General features: G+C 33.4%; 1 protein-coding gene across 4 annotated transcripts in view; it reads left to right on the forward strand.

Annotated features, from left to right (window-relative positions):
* The window catches only part of LOC106138423 (aquaporin AQPAe.a), a 28,733-nt gene extending 8,957 nt beyond the window's left edge, over positions 1 to 19,776 (forward strand). For 2 of the 4 annotated variants that reach the window (XM_060954502.1, XM_013339566.2), the window contains exons 2-8: positions 5,240 to 5,360; positions 12,009 to 12,100; positions 13,165 to 13,289; positions 14,727 to 14,996; positions 16,654 to 16,818; positions 17,063 to 17,182; positions 18,729 to 19,776. In XM_060954502.1, coding sequence (XP_060810485.1) covers positions 12,013 to 12,100; positions 13,165 to 13,289; positions 14,727 to 14,996; positions 16,654 to 16,818; positions 17,063 to 17,182; positions 18,729 to 18,761 — 801 coding nt within the window. In that variant the 5' untranslated portion in view covers positions 5,240 to 5,360; positions 12,009 to 12,012 and the 3' untranslated portion in view covers positions 18,762 to 19,776. The remainder of the gene's footprint in view (positions 1 to 5,239; positions 5,361 to 12,008; positions 12,101 to 13,164; positions 13,290 to 14,726; positions 14,997 to 16,653; positions 16,819 to 17,062; positions 17,183 to 18,728) is intronic. The other 2 variants (XM_013339564.2, XM_013339565.2) reach the window with 1 other exon arrangement.
* The last annotated feature ends 241 nt before the right edge of the window (positions 19,777 to 20,017 follow it).

Genomic DNA, 20,017 nt, shown 5'->3' on the forward strand with positions numbered 1-20,017 from the left:
GCATTACAAGTTAGCCAAGTTACAGAGCGACGAGATAAGGTTACTGATCCTTCACGCGCTACTTGTAGTTGTAATACCTAGGCAACCTTGTTTATTAGGTAGGTGCATCTGAGTTTATTCATAATTAATGAATAAGGTATAAAGACAAGATAAATGTACGAGGAGGAAGAGTGAGGGAATAATAACAAATTACCTTAAGGTAATAATATTCCTGAACGTTTGCCATTTAAATTAATTTTACCAGGTAGTTCTGTTGTTAACAGGTGCACGTGAAATACAATCAATTTTGAATCAGATAATAAAGGTATATTTGGGTGACAAATGGTAGGCAGTGACATTAGAACTTGGGAGATATTATAAGAGGCGGTGGTTCAAGTTGGTGGGCCATCAACCCCGTACCAACTAGTGTCAGATCCCCAAACAAAACGAAAGCGGAAACAAATGTAAACGGAAATTGTCCTGTCTATTCATTTTATTATGATAGGTACAAGTGCAGAAATTTTGATAATGACTCATAATATTTTTGTTGATTTAGTTCCATAATATTAAACCATTATTATCAAAGGCATTATCAATAATCACAATAGGCACCACGACGACAACAAAATAATCAATATGTATAACATTCGCGCTTCTAGTCATCGGCTTTGATGTTTAATTAAATTCCGTAACAATAAAACAAGTTGCGTGCCTGTAAATGAGACAACACGTCTACCTTGGTGTGAATAATGAGAAGGAACGAAAGCTACTTGTTCCAAATATAGAGAATTGCAATTGATGAGGAGCTGTCAGATAGCGTCACCGCCGCGCCCGCGAGGGAAGCCGCCAATTACTTCATTGCCTTTTGCGGCCGTTTCCAACTGGACAAATAAACCCTCATTTTGAATTGCACCGTATCGTGCCAGAGATTAGGTCACGGCAATGCTAAATCCTAAGTATAATAGAATCATTTAAGTAGATAAATATGATCAACAATACTGGTGAGCATAAAGCTTAATATAGATAACCGACTTCTGGATTCTTGTCATGGGAGGACGTAACCGACGGTAACCGAACAAATGCATAGTGGATAGTAATGAATTTGAAATATTATTCATGTTGCGATCTTGAAAACAATGCCTCGAAGAATATATAAATTGTTACAACATTTAATTAAACAATTACCATGCATATCCTACAACAGAATAATCTGTAATTTAAATTGTTTTAACAAGAGTCATTCTATGATGAGGTGATCACTCAGCCTCCGTCTGCAAAATTCTATGTAAATGATTATATCTATAAAACTCCGCAGGCAGCTTTGGCATTCATACTAATTATGCTTCTGATTACAACTATTCATAGAAATATATGTACTCTGTGTCTAAGTAGGGATTGTATTTATCACAGTTTTCCGTTCCTTGCAATTATTGCATTTCCTGAAAGGTATGTAAGCGTTATAATTGTGATTATTTCTTTTGTTTTCCATCCATCATGAGTCAGACATGCTTTTGCAGAATTAATTAAAAATTATTACAAGAGTTGATTTTTAAAACCCAACTTTAGCGCCATCAACAAACGAATACAGATGAATAGTAATCTATATCCTTCACCAGAATCTTAATTATGAAAATTTACAAGAAGATATTAATTCAGTAGATAACGCGTGAAAAGGTAACAAAACTTTGGTTTATATTATTAGTCGGGATTTGGGTTGGGAGTTGTCATAATTATAAATTCACATAATTAATGTCACTCCTATTTTGCGAAAGCTTTCAGTGTATCACAACTATTTTCGTTGTCACTTTCTGTAGCAAAATTCAGATCATAAATATTTCAATGCTTTTAAAGAGCTTCCAACAATTAAACGTTCATTCAAGATTTAGGAAGCTTCTTACCAAAATATCTGTTTATATTTTTCATTGAACACTAGTTGATGCCCGCAACTCTGTTTGCGTGTTATTGGAAATACGAAGGTTAAGATTATTAAATTTACTCAAATTTCGGTACATATTACAGAGTAGCTGGTCGCTTTGGCTTCTACATCACATGATCCAGATCTTTCATTATATTTCACCAAAAGAAAATGCTCTCAGGTTACACAACTTTTGTCAAGACGTCTTTTCCATAATTCGGATGATTTAGCTGGTCTAAAATGGTTCTGCATCAGGTATTCCAGGATTTTCAATTTTTATACGCTAACAGAAAATGCTTATCAGGTTGAAAATCTTTTATTAAGACGTCATTTCGATATTTCCTATAGTTTAGCTGAGTTGTTATGGTTCGATATCAGCTGTACCAGATTCAAAAATAAATTATACCCTATATGTTGGCCAGGCATAAGAGCTATAACAACAAAGAAAGTTTCATTAAAATCAGTAGTTCCGGAGATTAGTGTGTACAAACAAACATACAAACAGGATTTTTTTTTCAAATTCATGCTCGGTTACCATTTTTTATATTTTTTTTTAAATATACTTAATGTACAGACAACATTTTTTTACTGTTTTACTATATGTATTGATTACTGAGATTAATATTGTCAAAATAAGTACATAAGTAGTAAAATTACATAACAATGTTGACGTCGCGGACAACTATTATTATTCCATAAATCCTTCGTCATTTGCTAATTACAAGCAGGTAAGGGCCATGTGCGCATGCACATCTAACAATTATGGAGTTATGAAGGTTGTAAGCAACGTGCAGCCTACATATAGTCCCAGGGGACCATTGTGACAATTAGTTTATCGAATCCCTAGACGATATGTTGACACTCCTAATAAAACTATGTTCCTGTTTGTATGTATGTATCCTTCCTCGTTTTAACTGAGTAGTATATTGTCAAAAAATATATATTTTTTTATTAATTTATGGGTATACTATAGGGTTCATGGTTTAAGTAAAAGTCGATCAAATATCTGACATAAGCTTCAGTTACTTAATGAATTATAAGACGCTAGGTTATAAATTACAGTCAAAAATCTGTTCTTACTGTATGTTATAATTTACGTCAAGATCTCCCGCAATGCTGATAGGAGCTATTATCTTGTGTGCAGGTGTCATTTTACATAATTAACTGCCTTGACGTATATATTTACCAATTAATTACGTAGAGATGCTTTTGTCTAGCTATACTTATGGCTGTGTAAAACGCAGATAATTACGAAATTTTTTTTTATAATAAGTATGTCCCAAAAGAAATTTAATAATATTTTTCGTGAGCGTGCCAGGGAGCTTCACATAAAAATTATACAGATAAGAATATTCACTTGATTTACTCTTGTTATTGTTTATCCAATAAAACAATGAATATTTTACCATAACGTTATTGAAATTAACTTTTACATTTTATTGATATACTTACTTAAATAATTGATATCAATTTTACCTATTTAGTATGGTCACTATTGCGTTTATTATTTTGTGCCACATCTAAATAGATATCTAATCTGTTATTTTAGCCATGTTTGTAAACTCGTCTGTGAATTTAGTCAATAAAGGAACGAAGGCAGCGCTCGGCACACCATAGGATTAATAGATAGTTTTTCTACAAACAAATTCCATTATGATAACAGAAGATAAGATACTCGCCTGAACCATGATCATGCTCGCATGTGGAATGTATTAACGATAAATTCGAATACGGGTAATGGAATCTAATTAAAGTTTTTTTTTTTAAATATGGTACCATCCCATGATAAAATTCTGCTACATACGTTATTCCATAAAATAATGAACGAAGAATCTTCTGGATCAAACGGGACAAAGCTATAACTAAACTATACGATGACCATGACGAATATTCCGTTATTATTTACCCCATTAATATAAATAAAGTAGAAACTGGCAGTAGTTATATACTAGTTTCAAACGTTGTTTTATGCATGTTTACAATCATAAACTTGGTGCATTATGTTTACCAAAATTTACGACTGCATTTTATGTGTCTGTGCCGTCATCTACTGTTGTACTTTACCAAATGAATTCGTTATAGTTCAGGTTATGGTCTGTTAATTTCGCAATTTGTTTAAATTTATTCATTTCGTCCTATTCCTTTCTTTTATCCCGGTCGCGTCCTTTCTGATGATCATCAGAATCTAAAAGATGCTAAATAACTACTTAAGAAGTAAATTCAATAAAGTCGGATAAATAAATATCGCATTAATTATGATATATTATACAACAAATAAAAATCATTTATTTTTGGTATAACACGTAGGTGTAGTGTAGTAGATTGATGAAAACAATAGGCAGATAGATACTTAATTATGTCCAAAATAGTGTTATGAACCTAAACCATTACAAATTTCCTGCTGGGTCTCGACTACGTACAGACAGAGAACCTTTTACATCCATTATTTTAAATACTAAATATGGCGAAATCTTATTAATAATGTAAATATAAAAAAATCCTTTTACTATAAGTTTAATTTTTCGCTCTAATTTATTCCGTTGTTACCTATATGTTTATTCTATTCATATTCGCTAGTTGTATAAGTACTATTTGTGGGGAGAGGCTGGTGTACTGAGATACAAGCCCTGCTTAGTTCAGACACCAGTCTCTCACAAACTTACTTTGTATAGTTATAGTCAACTTTTCTGTAAATATTTTGATTTAAGTTTGTGTAACGAAAAATAAAGAAATTTGATTTGATTTGAGCTGTACAATAAAATAAAGTTTTTCTGATCTTGGAGTAAATTCAAATACCGAGTCAATATAATTTGTTTACTTTAGGCCAATAACTTCTTAATTTTCTTATTTGTATATGTATGTCTATCATCTACCAAGTAAGTACACGGGACATGATTCCAGGAGTTGTAGGTCATTGTAACCATTTTTTGTTTTGGTTTTTACTAAGCTTTTTGTTGAAGCAATTATATCGAGATGTACATCTTACATAGTGTAGGGCTGCCATGGATCAAATTCTTTAGGTAAGACTGTAAAAATAAGACAGAGAAAAAGTGTGTGATTCTGTATAAATTAGCAAAATTTCGTTTTATAAATAATAATATCTATCGATAATTTATTACCTTTGATTTTACAAAATATTACATTATACTGATTGCTATTTTTTCCTAAAATCATTTTTCTTAATCTGAACATCATGATTATTATACTAAAAAATTTTTACAATTTGTCCTCTTGGCTTGGTAGCCCTATCGTCAATACCAATTTTCGACTCGGCACACTGGTTTGGGTATACCTTCTTTACGCTTGGACGCCGAAGATCGTCTAACTGGCTTGCTTTTGCTTCAGATTTCAATCACCGCCTACGGGCTGTGGCCAAAGTAAACGACGAGTCTCTGACGGCGTGTAACCGAAAGTAGAGTTTGATTGCCTAATTATTTTATGGTGGAGAAACATTTTTACGGTCTAGGTATGCTGTCAAAGTAATTCCCAGAATTATTCACAAATACCACATTATTCTTACATTGAGTTAAGAGATGTTCAATATCTATACAGTTGGTAACTAAAACAATAATGCTCAGGTGGCTTATATTTATTAATTCCGTGTTAGATATCACAATCGCGTTGTAAATAATTTACATTTAGCCAGTAGGTAAATTTAACAATTCGTAAATACATAATACTCCAGTGGTTACTCCTTTATTATTGTATGTACTCATAATTACCTAATAGCAAGAAGACTGAATAAAATTTCAAAAAGTGTTGTTTTCACTGAGCAGGTACTTATTTGACTAAAGAATGCATGCAGGGAATTGCGACACGTGAGTACTACGTAATAGGATAATTCGTGATCAGAGAGAGAATAGGAATTTTTATGATCATTTAAAAAGTAAAATTAGTGTTAAACTAATCTTAACGCTATAGATGGCTCTTCATCGACAAAAAGGCTTTGAAGATATTATTAATAGCTTTTTAATTTTAGACTGTGTCAATAATTCTGAGTTTTTAAATATATGTCAAACAATTTTAAGGTAAGAATCTAACATTTTAAGCAAATAACAAGAAATGTATGTTTAAACAAGTTATTTTACAGTTAAAAAATATCTATGTGAAACGATATTTATGCACCCGCCATACAGCTCCAAAATTCATCTCTCCTCTCATGGGTCTACTGGAAGGGAATTCTATTGAAATAAATAGCACCTTTGTTTTAGAATTACTGTATTAAATGCTCCTGTATATAATTTTGTGTAATTAATAAATAAGGAAACTGTTTTTTTTTCTGCAAACACTTTGACTGTGACTGTGATAATTTGATACGTTTTTGTCATAAAACTACTTATATAAACAATATGTTTGACTTTTCTACGTAAATACGATATGATAGTAATCATAGGTTGTTAAAACTCATAATGACCGAAGTCTGTCGCCAGACATCAAGGTCAAAATATAGACAGGTAGGTAGACAAAATATGGCTGCATTTGCGTCTCGTTTTTAAAAAGACTGTAATAAAAAGGAGATTCTCACTTCTACTGTGTTTTTCGTTGTTTATGACAATTTAAACAGACTGTTCGTTGAACGATAATTTTCTAAAATTCAAATTGGTACAGCTAATAAATCACAAAATTGTAATGAACAAAAACATACTATGGTTGAATGAATGAATTTATTTGAACAACATACACAAGCTTCTTGAATACACATCATAAAATAAAATAATGCTTTTCTCAACTACACGGAACATCCCATCCATTTCCAACTTATAGGTATATAATAAATCTGAAAGAGCGTTCGTTCGCGTCACGTCATAAAACACACTGAACCGATGAAACTTGGTACAAATACTTTATATACCTTGATAAAGGACATTGGCTACTTTTTTACGTAACTCCTAAGGGAACGGGACTAGCGGGAGCTTAAGTCTTATGCGGGCGAAAGCTAGTTGAAATCCCAAGTAACAATTAGGCGCTAAAGTAAGATTTATAATAAGTCTTTAAAAGCGCTAACTAGATTCTAAAGTGGTTTATGGGTGTAACAAATTAGTGTTAGAGCGCGCTCTAACCCTACTTTACCCCCGAATTAGGCACAATTTTTATATTACTCAAGGTTGTATAATGACGGTATACAAGAGTTATGGTAATTAGCTAAGAGGTACAATCAATGCTATAAGAAAGTTATGATAGCGGTAACAGGATCTCTTAGCGATACAAGAGGGGTAAATAAGCGTCAACTGACTCCTTAAGCGGTACAGTAGAGATACAAAGGCGTTAATTATATTTTCAAGCGCTAAAAGGGAGGTAAATAGGTGTTTTGTAACGGTCTGAACGCTATTCAAGATAATTAAACTAATTTTGTGATCTAATAATAAATAATTTTATTTTCAATGGCTATAAGTTTACGACTAATGATTTTTATATTAAACAAAAAAAAGTGATATTGTATGGTGCGAAAGGAAGCATATTTTTGCTGCGAAGGAAAGTACACTGTGAATATGTTACATATTTATTGGCAAATAATTCGAGCGCCCGATGTATGTTGTCTATTTACTGAAAACTTTTCCACGTATTTACAACAATTTTTGTTTATTTTGGTTGCGACGCCATTGTCAAAAACTAGTAGTCAATATAAGAAATACAGTAGTGACCTTAAGCGCTATTACTTTACCTTTAGTCACAAAAAAGTAACAATAGACGCTAAAGGATCTGTTATAGCGAAAAATTATACTCCTATTTGACTTAAGGTAATGCAAGAGAGTTTTGTATAACTTCAAGCATTTGGTTCTATATAAGATTAAATAAACACCATTGTAAGGCTGGTAGCGCTTATTAACGCTATTGTGCAACTTTAGGTTCTTGTAAAGAGTTTAATATCACCTGCATAGCACTTTTGGAGGTAGTAACTAATTCTTATTCTTATTTAGATCTTAGAGTTCTAAGATTCACTTAAAGCTATAACACAAAATGCTGTGCATGTACAACAGTGTTAAGATTTGCCATAATACATCCATAACCTTTAAGCTCGCCTAATTGTCGCGCTTGTAACTCTGTATTATAAGTAGAAGTGATATACGTTACTTGGTACGCCACTTTATCGCCAATAGTCATAAGTGCTGCTACTGTAATGCCTTTGTAGCCCACTAAGTAACAAAATAAGCTCTAATCGTCGCCTAAATGTTTGTTGGGATATTGTGTGCATACAGAAATCGAAATAATTTGTGATTGCAGTCAACCAACACCAAAATTCATTATACTTTTTTAGAACAAATTCTCTTGAAATTGCCCATGAGCATCAAGCATCCTACGTTCTTCCTTTACCATTCCTCAAATATTCTGAAAATAAAGCCATCATTAGTGAACACATTAATATTTATTGTTCGTGATTGATTCTTATATTTATACATTTAAAGCCTACTTTAGTGACAAATGTTTAACCCAGTGACCTTTCTTTGGATATAATAAATATACAAAATATTGATCTTTACCTGATTGCTCCTATGAAAGCAATGCTTGAAATCATTTAATTTTTTAAATGCTTTATTCATAGGTATTTTTTCTTTTTTTAATTTAGCTTACCTGAATGTAAGGTCAGATACTTTTATTTCTAACTTAATGTGCCCTATATATTACCTCTAAGTAAATTAATTTCCATTCCAACAGTTTGAACTGACCTGACTGTGATCTTCGAGACTAGTGATTATAAGCCGTTTACTATACTTACTTAGACGTGGTAAGTAGGTACCTGCACAATTTAAAATAAATACGAGTATATTTCTCTTTTAATTCCATACAATTATTCGGTAACGAAATTAACATAAAACGGAAACCGTATGTTCGCCTCACTACCGAGTACCGCAATCTCTATTATAGTATGTGTGTATTAAAGTGTAGTGTAACATAAAGTCATCAGCAAGCATCACACCGTATACAGTAGCGTAATTAAGGGCCGGACTCTATGGTATGCTATTATGACGGCCCATAGCGTTGGTTCTTTTGTTTTTTCTAAGATTGCGCGTAACCTGAAAATTAAATTAGAAAATCTAGAGTAATGTACATACACTGCGGTATAATCACCTGTTTTTTTTTTACAATTAATCTTTCCAGTTTTTAACACGAGTAAAAACAATAAGAATAGAGCTACCTATATGTTTATAACAAACAAGATTATTTTTAAAATATCATAGATAACATGTCAGATAGGTATAGTGTGTCGCGGACTTTTTTGTAGATATTTATAAGATCTACAATTAATTAAAACATTTCATGGTTCTATCTTTTGTAGTTTAGGCAGCGTACGCAAAATAAGTATCTTTTTGGTTGATTTTTTTCAGTTTGTGTCCGAAAAATCCAAATATATTACGGAACCCTATTTTTTTCTAAAATAAAATATAGTCTATGTTACTCGTGGATAATGCAGCTTTCGAATGGTGAAAGAATTTTTAAAATCGGTCCAGTAGTTTTTGAGCCTATTCATTACAACCAAACAAACAAACAAAGTTTTCCTCTTTATAATATTAGTGTAGATAACATAATGCCATTCAGCACAGCCAAGAATCAATTTTAAAAAAATTCAAAAATTATAGGATACTTCATATCGCTTAATAATTGTCAAAACGTGTGGTTTAACAAGATTGGTTGACGTCAAATAAATTACTTAAAACTAAGTTTACTGCCGCTTTCAAGGCGTCAGTGCAGAAGAAGCGGTAACAAACTGCACTGCAGCATTTTCTACAACAACGTCAACTTCACAATATCAATTAAACTTAGAACAGAATGTGGACGAGAGAATACATTGTTCAGATTAATATATTTATACGAGATTTTAATATTTAAATATATATATATATATATTGATATATTGATTGATATATATATATATATATATTAATTGATTGGCAATTTTAAAAAGATTTATGTACAGAGTGTACTGTATTTTGATTTCAGTTCAAATTAATTAAACTTATTATATTAATTAAACACCAAATCATTTATGTGTTAAAATACTACAAATTATTAAAAATGTTTTACATGTAGGTAGGTAACTTATTTGAAATGCGGTTAAGCATATTGCATTCAATTAAATTATGTATGTGTACTAAAAATCCCTGAAAATTTACTCACGGTCTAGAAGGGCGCGCACTCTATAGATAGATAGGTGTTGGTACTCAATGTGGTTTCCCATTAACTTTTTGTTGGTTTGTCCTTATTAATAATGCATTTTCTACCTACATCAAAACTATTCATTCTTGGCGCTATTTATCTTGCCATAGTTTCATAAACACAACGCTATTTTTATCAAATTTATCTTATATGTATTTACCTATATAAAATTGTGTATCTCTCTCACAATGTTCGTTCCCGTACTCCTCCAAAACGGCTAAAAATTATTTATATGGCAACACAACGTTTGCCGGGACAGCTATTTTTTATATAACATTACATTAATTTCATACTTTTTCCAATCATTTTACCTATACTATATATTATATATAACCGGAACCAACACTATGTGAAATATTTTTTTAAATATTATTATCTTAACATATTCATTAGCACGAAATGCAATAAGGTATATAGTTAACTTGATCTAACTAAATTACGAACTAATAGATCTGTATAAACTTATTACGTCCACATTGCGAATCTTTTGAGAATTACAAGATAATTTATTTATTTAAATAAAATAAAATCAATTACCAATTTAGTTCAGACACACAAGGATATCGATGACTTTAATTTATTAATACAATCATCTTCTTTTAAACATCACAAGTATTAATAATATTTCTAAGTAATTTATAGCTCGATCATATGAAAGTGCTGGTCAGACCTTCTCTTTTATTAACATTGATTAACTTGACCTTAAATATTAAAGGACAATTCATTGTTACTCATTACAATTTACTGCATTTCCATGAAGACTTGAAGGCTTTGTTGACGTTGTCTTACTCTTTTATGGAGTGCGCACCCACTCCGGTCAGGGCAAACAACTCTGGTAGCTTGACCCCGTAGGATTATGGCATTTTGCCAACTTTTTAAAATGTTGCATGCAGATCATGATCAGAATAAACTAGTATGATTTCAAAGAAAACCTTAAGGTGACCCAATATTAAACATAAAAAGTAAGTACAATAATTAAGTCCACATTCACCAATCGTTTGAAAACAATTTTCGCAACAGTATTTCTTTATCTCTCATTAATTTGTAACGCAAAGACAGGAAACAGAGAAAAGAGTAAATTTATTCTAGTTTTAATACATCGTATTCAGTAAGTATCTACTGTGTTGAATGAACTTCCGCAGGAAACAAAAAAAAATAGTAAACTTTCTAATGATTCAAATTTCACATACAAAGCTAATTTAATATGACAAGTACAAAGCGGAAACTAGCCCTTCGACCCAAATAATTAGAATAATTTGCGTCCGGTAGCAATCACAGTACCATTTCCTGAATTATTTCTGAGCAAGCCTTTTGTTGCACTGTACAAAACCTACGATAGAAATACAGTTCAGTGAAAAATATGGGGTACGAATGAATGTTATCAGATTGTCTGGTCTAACGACGTGTAAAGCGGCACTTTACAACTTTAAAAACCTCAATTTACACTTTCGGGTTCAGTTGACAAGATAAACATCATTTGGTCGTCGACCTATGTGTGTTACACGTACAACGTACCCGTCTAATTTTTTATTGCATCGGGATACCTGTTCTTCACTTGAGAACGCAACTGGAATAAACGCCAGGAGTCTGTTTTTATTTTGCTTGTCAGTTTTATTATCTACATTCACAAACTTTTGCTCCTCTTCCTAAATAGATTTCGTAAGTTTTTGTTGAACAACGAAGTTAACTTTTGAAGCGCTAAGTACTTACAATGCCGAGCGCAGGCAGTAACTCTCCCGGCACTTTACAATAAGTAGGACCTATAGGTATCTTTACTATGTTTCCATAAAAGGCAACTAAGGGAAATGCTAAGAAACTCGGTATTTTTCTTACAGGCGATGGGTTTGCAACCTGTCACTATTCAAAGCTAAATTCCACCATTAAGCCGAACGTGGTCTATCAGTCTTTTCATAAGGGATGTGATTATATGTTTTGGTTAAAAATTACATTTTTTTCGCAGAATCATGGGTGAACTCGCTGCAAAGTTTGGCTTCGACGAGCTGACGAATGGCGCAGGGGGCATCAGCAAAGCTCTTGTAGCTGAATTTATCGGTATTTATTTGGATTAATATGTAATTTTAATCACTCTCATGATTTAAATAGAAAATGCCAATTCGACTGTATCAATATTGTTGACATAATAAAGAAAATACATAGTAGGTATGCGGTTACTTCAGACCGTAAGGAAGTCTCAAATAGATATAGCTGTAGGTATCTATTTTCTCTAATTCAACTTTATTGCCATAATACCTAATGATACACATTTTACCTACATTAATTATATTCTTTGTGTGAGTAAATCGGCTTTTTTATTTGATATTATCTAGGTTCGTAAATAATGCCTAATGTTGTTTAGAAAACCATAACTCATGTAAGGAAGTCCATGAACTTGCATAAATCATTAATTTTATAGGCAGCACTTACATCATTTAGTATAACAAGTACCTACCTGGTACATACTATATATATATATATATATATATATATATATATATATATATATATATATATATATACGCTACGTCTATATCCCTTGCGGGGTAGACAGAGCCAACAGTCTTGAAAATACTGAGAGGCCATAATACGTTCAGCTGTAGGTACCTATTACGAACGTAGGTACTATATTTTTATAGAATCGCTTAAAAGTTAATATAAATGAAAGCAGGTTGACTAAGCAGATATACAAGGAGAGTGTGGAGGGAAAGGTCGGAGTGGGAAGACCTAGACGAACGTATCTTGATCAAATTAAGGACGTCCTGGTAAAGGGTCAGGTCAAAAGTACCCGAAACCGCCGAGCTTGTATGAAGAGAGTTATGAATGTGGACGAAGCGAAAGAAGTATGCAGAGATCGTGGCAAGTGGAAAGAGGTAGTCTCTGCCTACCCCTCCGGGAAAGAGGCGTGATTTTATGTATGTATGTATAAATAAAAGTGATAGTGCATTACGTATTAGGAACTTGCTTCGTTAAAACATAACGATACCTTATATCCACACAGCATGTTATTATACCTACTTTTGCGTCAAGTGAATATTATAATAAAAGTATTATTATTCCGATTTCTACGGTAGACATGTTAGTAATTTTATATTCTTATTCTTTGTGTTCGTAATGCGCAGGCAACCTTCTGCTGAATCTGTTCGGGTGTGGCGCCTGCATCAACGTCAAGAATGGGCTGAACGCGCCCGCCGACATCGTGCTCATCGCCTTGGCGTTCGGTTTGACGGTCTTCGCTGTTGTGTCGGTAAGTATTTATACCTATGCAAGTATCAGTCTGCGTTAAAACAAAATTTCCGTTTTCCCCGTTCCCGTAGGAATTACTGTACAAGTAACCTATGCCCTTTTCCAAAATGCCTTTACTACATGACTTTTACAATCTGCACGGGACGATAACTAGGTTGTTCACACTAATTTCGCCACTACTAGACCAGTATGAAAGCTATCCAAAAGAAATGCACTTTTATCATTTTAGTTAATAGATACCTACACTACCTATCAAAAAGTGCTAAAACGAATCGTAAATAGTTGTCTTACTCAGTATTCACGTCAGTGTTAAATGAGACATTTCGTTATAGGAAAAGAGATCTTATTTCAACTTCAGAAGGCTTTACTAAATTTTATTAATCCGCTATATTTATTTACTGCGGCAGTTAAATCTGTTGTCTTTGAAGATTATTAGCGCTTATGATATGGTAGATAATTGTTTATTTTCTCTATGTAATGTACGATAATCTTAAAAATCTCTGTGGTCTTGGCTACATAGATACATTTTCATTTACATACTATATGCCTTGCGGGGTAGATAGAGACAATCTTGAAAATACTGACATGCCACGTTCTGCTGCTAGGTTTAATATAGGTTAGGTCTAGGTTATTTCGTGAAAAATCCGCGTTCAAAAGAGTAAGTAGTTACTAAGTGTTTAACCTAACTGTTTTAAATTATGAGTTCAAATTGAATAACTGAAGATTGTCTAGTTGTTTTTTACAGCTATTATTACTAATTAATTTGTAATAGCTATGACAATATATATAAGTATAACATGAATTCATAAATGCATTTTTTCTGATGCTACTTTCAGAGATGTTGTCATTGACACCAATCAAGAGCCGCCATGTAGTTCTAACAGTAGGAGATAATGTTATCTCGTACGTACTCGTATGTGCGTACAACTGTAAATTAGCAATAACACCGCGTCCACTATGTGCCACATTATCTATATACCTATTTATTTGTTAAGCTTACGCCTGATATGGTGAGAGGTGACTGCGGCGGCGTCACCAAAATATTTATATTTAGTTTTGTCAGTATATTTTTTTATCACCGATAACATAGGTAATTTTATCGGTGATAAAAAATATAGGTAAATGTTTTGCATTTTTATATCAAAATGGCAGGCAGAACTATAGACTTTTCTAGTAGTTAACTTATCGATAAAGTTTGATGAGCAAGGCTAATATCTTCAATTTTATCATAGAATAATCACGTATATCCCTTGCGGGGTAGGCAGAGCCAATAGTTTTAAAAAGACTGATAGATTCATAAAGTGACAGGTTGCTAGCCCATCGCCTAAAAGAAGAATTCCGAGTTTATAAGCTTATCCCTTCACTGCCTTTTACGACTTCTGTTTAATGCTGTTTAGCGTATAAAGTTTTAATTATTTAAAATTATCTTCTTCACCAGGCAATCGGCCACGTGTCCGGTGGGCACATCAACCCGGCAGTGACCGCGGGCTTAGTGTCCGTCGGCCGAGTGAAACCTATCCGGGGAGTTCTGTACGTGGTCGCGCAATGCGCCGGCGCCGCTGCCGGGTCCGGCCTCCTGAAGGCCTTCACCCCGGAACGAGTCGCCGGGAAACTCGGAGTGACCGCCTTGGGTACTGACGTCACCTCGCTGCAAGGATTCGGCATTGAATTTTTCCTTGGCTTTGTGCTGATCTTCGTCGTGTGTGGGGTAAGTTGATTTGGCTTCATTTTAGAAATAGATAAGTACATTTCAATGTACTTAATTTGAATAGGTACATACTTGCAACTTCAACTGTGAATACTTAATTCATACTGTAAATATATGTATTTTAAAAAGTTTTTCGTAAAACTGCCTGCAACAACCCGCTTAGAAATTTCTTGATACATCTAGTTGTTTTGCTTTCGTCCTTTATGAGCCACTATGTCGGCATCCACCCCATTTTGTTGCCTATATCATCCAGGAAGGTCCAATTCTCCCCTGTCAAAGTCCTCATGGCAGTGCTGGCGGATCATTTTACTACATTCTATTTGTATCTAGATATTGATATACCATTTCACACTTAAGAAATCTCATTACCCGTTCCTCTGTAAAGGTCCAGAGAAATATAGACACTACCGAGACTAACGCCAGAAGGATGAATGGTATCCCGGTTTCGTTTAGAAACTCTTTTGACACGTACTTAACGCTTATTAACCAAAGTGACACCAATTAAACCTAGCTAGAATGTAGTAGCGACATTGCGCTATTAAAAAATCAATTGCAAATGTTAACCTTACATTAGTAGTTTATCGAATCTTTCCTAGAACAACGATTGGTAGGTACATAGTAACCGCAAAGTAATGACAATCTGCTGGCAGATAAAGTGTATGAGTTTCGTGACAAAAGTTATTAGCACATGACAACGCTCGCGATGTAACACTTAGGATCATTTTGTGAAAATATACCAGGGCATATTTGATTCTCATAATTCCACAATTTAGGCATGAAAATTGACTTTTAACTACTTTCTTATAGGTAAGTAAAATTACAGTGGCATCACAGGTCACACTCATAAAAAAACAAATCGATTTAACATCATTAATGACTTATACTTATCTGCGCGGCACGAATGGCTTCTAAGAGTAATATTAGAATAAATAATGATTAATATGATCCTTGACACGGGTCAGGGATCTATTTTGTCCTTCATGAGTTTTTCCTGAACCACAATTGGAACAGATTTGTTATTACTGTACATAGTATGTTTTTTATTTCATCCATTAAATAGTGGCCTTTCGCATTTTTTAAAGACTTGGTCCTGTCTAACCCGCAAGAAAAATAAACGTGATAATATGTATGTATCCATTAAAATTAGCAACTTTGGTGAGCCAAGCACATCTTTACCAAGCTAACAACTCAATTAAACAGAAATATAGAATAACAAAAAAAGATATTAACAAAGACTTTGCGTGTTCAACACAATGCGAATTCAACCGCAAAGTGAAATAGCATTGCAAAATTTAACATAATCAATAAATGACAAAACCTTTCATGAAACGTTCTTTCAGTTTTATTTTTATATGTTCGTTTCCTCGTAACGTTAGTTAGGCACTAAGCTATTGTAATTTATACTGTGTTCATATGCAAATTAGATATCAGGTAGTAGCGTGGCAGCGCTGAGAATTTTATGAGCTAAGCTCCATGATAAAAATACAGAGAGAAAATAATTACTAGGATAAACATTTATAAACATACATGTTCAGTATTAGTTTTATTCAAGAAGTATGGCTTACTTCAAGAAGTAGAAGAAAAGCTACACTAACGTTATAAGAATAATATATTTCCTTATAAAATTATCCTTATGAACAAGCATTATTTTACATAGGTATGCGACCCCCACAAACATGACGCCAAGGCGACGGCCCCCCTAGCCATCGGTCTCACAGTGACCCTGGGCCACCTGCTGGCTGTGGACTACACCGGCTCCGCCATGAACCCCGCGCGCTCTTTCGGATCTGCGCTCGTGGCCAACGACTGGGCGGACCACTGGGTAAGATTGACCACTATCGGTCTGACAGCGACCCTCGTCACCTGCTACTGAGGATAACACTGGGTCGGCCATGAAACCCGTCGCTCCTACTACTACCAATCGCGATATTTAGTCAATCCGCAAGCATAAAATCTTTGGTGACGGCAAGCCGAATACATCTTTGGCATGTGTCTTCTACCTGCACCCGACGAGTACACATGGCCAGACATTTTCCGAATCCCCTTGATATGTGAACAATCTGCAGGTGTACTGGGCCGGGCCCGCGGCCGGCGGCGTGGCGGCGGCGCTCCTGTACGTGCACGTATTCTCCGCGCCGGCCGTCGACTCCGCGCAGTACCGGCCGGTCGCCAGCGACGATAAGGAGGTAATGCCACGTTGAACTGTTTTAAAGGAAATCTTGTAAAAACCTTTTATGGTTTACCAAAATATCAAGGTTTCTTTGTGTAAAACTAATAACTTAAGATCTAAAGCTGCTAATAAACATATTTCGCAATTCCAATTTCTATGACACCAAAACTATGATAAACAGGCATATATATCTACATTAAGACGTTAGTGCTCACCGCAGTTATTCCGTAAATAACTAAACTTAATAATGCGAAGCAATATACTATAAAAAGCGAAAAATTATGAAAACGTTAAGTGAAAAATTTAAGTGAAGCTAATTTATTTACATAGATATATTTTTTTAAATTATCCTTTGATACAAAAGATAGCGGTATGAAAGTCATCAAAAGCTTTATCAAAGAATATTTATAAAGGATATCTTTTAAAATCTTATCTGTTTATTCACTTTTAAAATAAATGCAATTTCGTAAACACCTCAACTCACATCGATAAAATATATTAGGTACTACCAACTGTAACGATAACTTTATTCTACTGAATGTCGTAAAAGACGACTATGGGATAAGCTAAAAAACTTGGGATTCTTCTTTAAGGCGATGGGCAAGCGACCTGTCACTAATTGAATCTCAATTCCTTTCGAAAAGACGAAACCAAAGTTAATTAGCATTACCCTTGATTAACTTTTACAATCTGCACGGGAAGAGAAGCAGCTAGTACACTTCATGCTTTTTCTTCGTTTCCAGACCAGCATAAAAAAGTATTACTCTATTCTATGAGCTCTCTTCACACGAGGTCTATGCTAAAGTAGGTCAGACACCGTCGCTCAGATATCATTTGATTAGATAACCTAAGTATTAAAAATACTTAATTATTGATATAAATTTATAAGAGGTGTAACTTGCTCATTTTAGGCAATTTTTTATATTTTAATAAAGCTAACTAACTAAGCTACGTAAATAAAAAAATTACGTCATGATGGAAATGAAATTTGGATATTCTTATAAAGATAAAAACTGAAATAACCCCAAGATTCAGCTGTGAAGTTACAGTTTATTCAGCTTATAAACGTTGCATATTTAAAAAAGATCTTATGGAAGAGTACCTTCGAAAATCATAAAAATTGTAGATATGATTTTCGACGGAGCTCTTTCGAATATGTTTCTTTTCTATTCCACTTATCATTACCTTGCAAGCGAGCCGGACGCCTCCCTCCCACGGCGTGGACGGTGGAGCACAGCGTAAGCAAGTATTTTGTCATAATCATAAATAAGTCAATGGAAAAACAATTCATAAAATCATTACGCTCAATAATTAAATAAATACCGTTTAATCTATATTATACCTTGATATACCATGTCCATAAATTATAGCTCTCTAATCTATACATATAGGTATAAAACATTATAGGTATATCTTACCTAACTAGTCACTACACTATTCCTATGTACTATCGTCAGTTGTGTTCAAGATTCGTCTTGATATGTTAAATATCATCACCATACCGAGACTCTTTTTTTACAATTCGCAATAAAACTGCTCTATAATTGAGTCATTCCTTACAGCTGAAACGTCTGGGCGGCAAATCTGAGGCCTGAAACAGCGCTTCTGTATGGCGGCATCCCCGCCCCGCAGCGGCGACCCCCACGCCCATCTCCGTTCCCAGCGACACATGGCAAGCTGCCCGACAATGATGATGACAGTGAAAACTAAAACTACTACATAACTGAAAGAACTTCAAAGATTATGTTGGTGCGCGGTGCGAGTGGCCCTTTTGGTGTATCACGTCTAGTATACCTATGTATGTAAGGTATAGTAGATACATACATACCTACATATTATTTTCTACTAAATACCAAAATAGTCACTCGCTCCAAACACTAACAAATTGTAACGAGTTAAAAATAAAGAAATTTTTTATGAATATGGCTGCGGCTATAAAGACTATTATCAAATAATATTAGAAAGAATGTTACAAATATTTAGCCCAATATTTACGGCGTAGGCTACTACGACAATAACATAAGCTACGTCGCAGCGACTACGCTATTTGTAATCAATTTTGCGAATTGTTAGAATTGTGTTCGACTAAAAGTTGAATAAGCATCTTTTAAAATTGAATATAGAATAAGTTATATTGAAAATGTATAACACATTGCCTCTTTCATACAAAAGAGGTAGGTATAACTCGCTCATTTTTAAGAATTTGTTATGTTTTTATAACTATCTAAGCTTTATCAAAAATATACCTACATCATATTGGAAAAAGAATTTGGATGTTCTTATAAAAAAGTTAAACTAATATAACCCCAAGATTTATATACCAAGTGTGAAGTTACTGTTTATTCACCTTATAAACATTTAACATTTAAGTAAGTTTAATCAAGAGTTGATTTCATATTACATAGTTTAGACAATATATGAAAAATATATATTTTTTTTAATTTTGTTAAAGATTTTTTTATAGAACTTCCAATTTTCTTCACTTTCGAATATTTTTAATTTGTAGATGAAATCTAATTTCATATTAGGTTTTCTACTACTCAAGATTTATTTAATCATCAAGTATTATTAATGTAGTTCACGTTAAGATAAAAATATAGATTATTTAAAGGCAACAATTACTCAGCTTTAGATAATATTAATGTAGGTAGATAAGTATAAAAAATCGGTATTGTATGATCTAACATTTTTACCACAATCAACTTTTACAATGTACCTACCTACCTATGTACAACATAGGTATTAGGATGTAATTTATATTATTAATATAGAATTATCTACATCTTTTAAAATACATCAAAGTGTTCAAATACAGTTTTTTGGGATGATTGAATTTTTATGTAATTAAAGG

Source organism: Amyelois transitella, chromosome 4 (genome assembly GCF_032362555.1).
Source record: "Amyelois transitella isolate CPQ chromosome 4, ilAmyTran1.1, whole genome shotgun sequence".
Classification (NCBI taxonomy): domain Eukaryota; kingdom Metazoa; phylum Arthropoda; class Insecta; order Lepidoptera; family Pyralidae; genus Amyelois; species Amyelois transitella.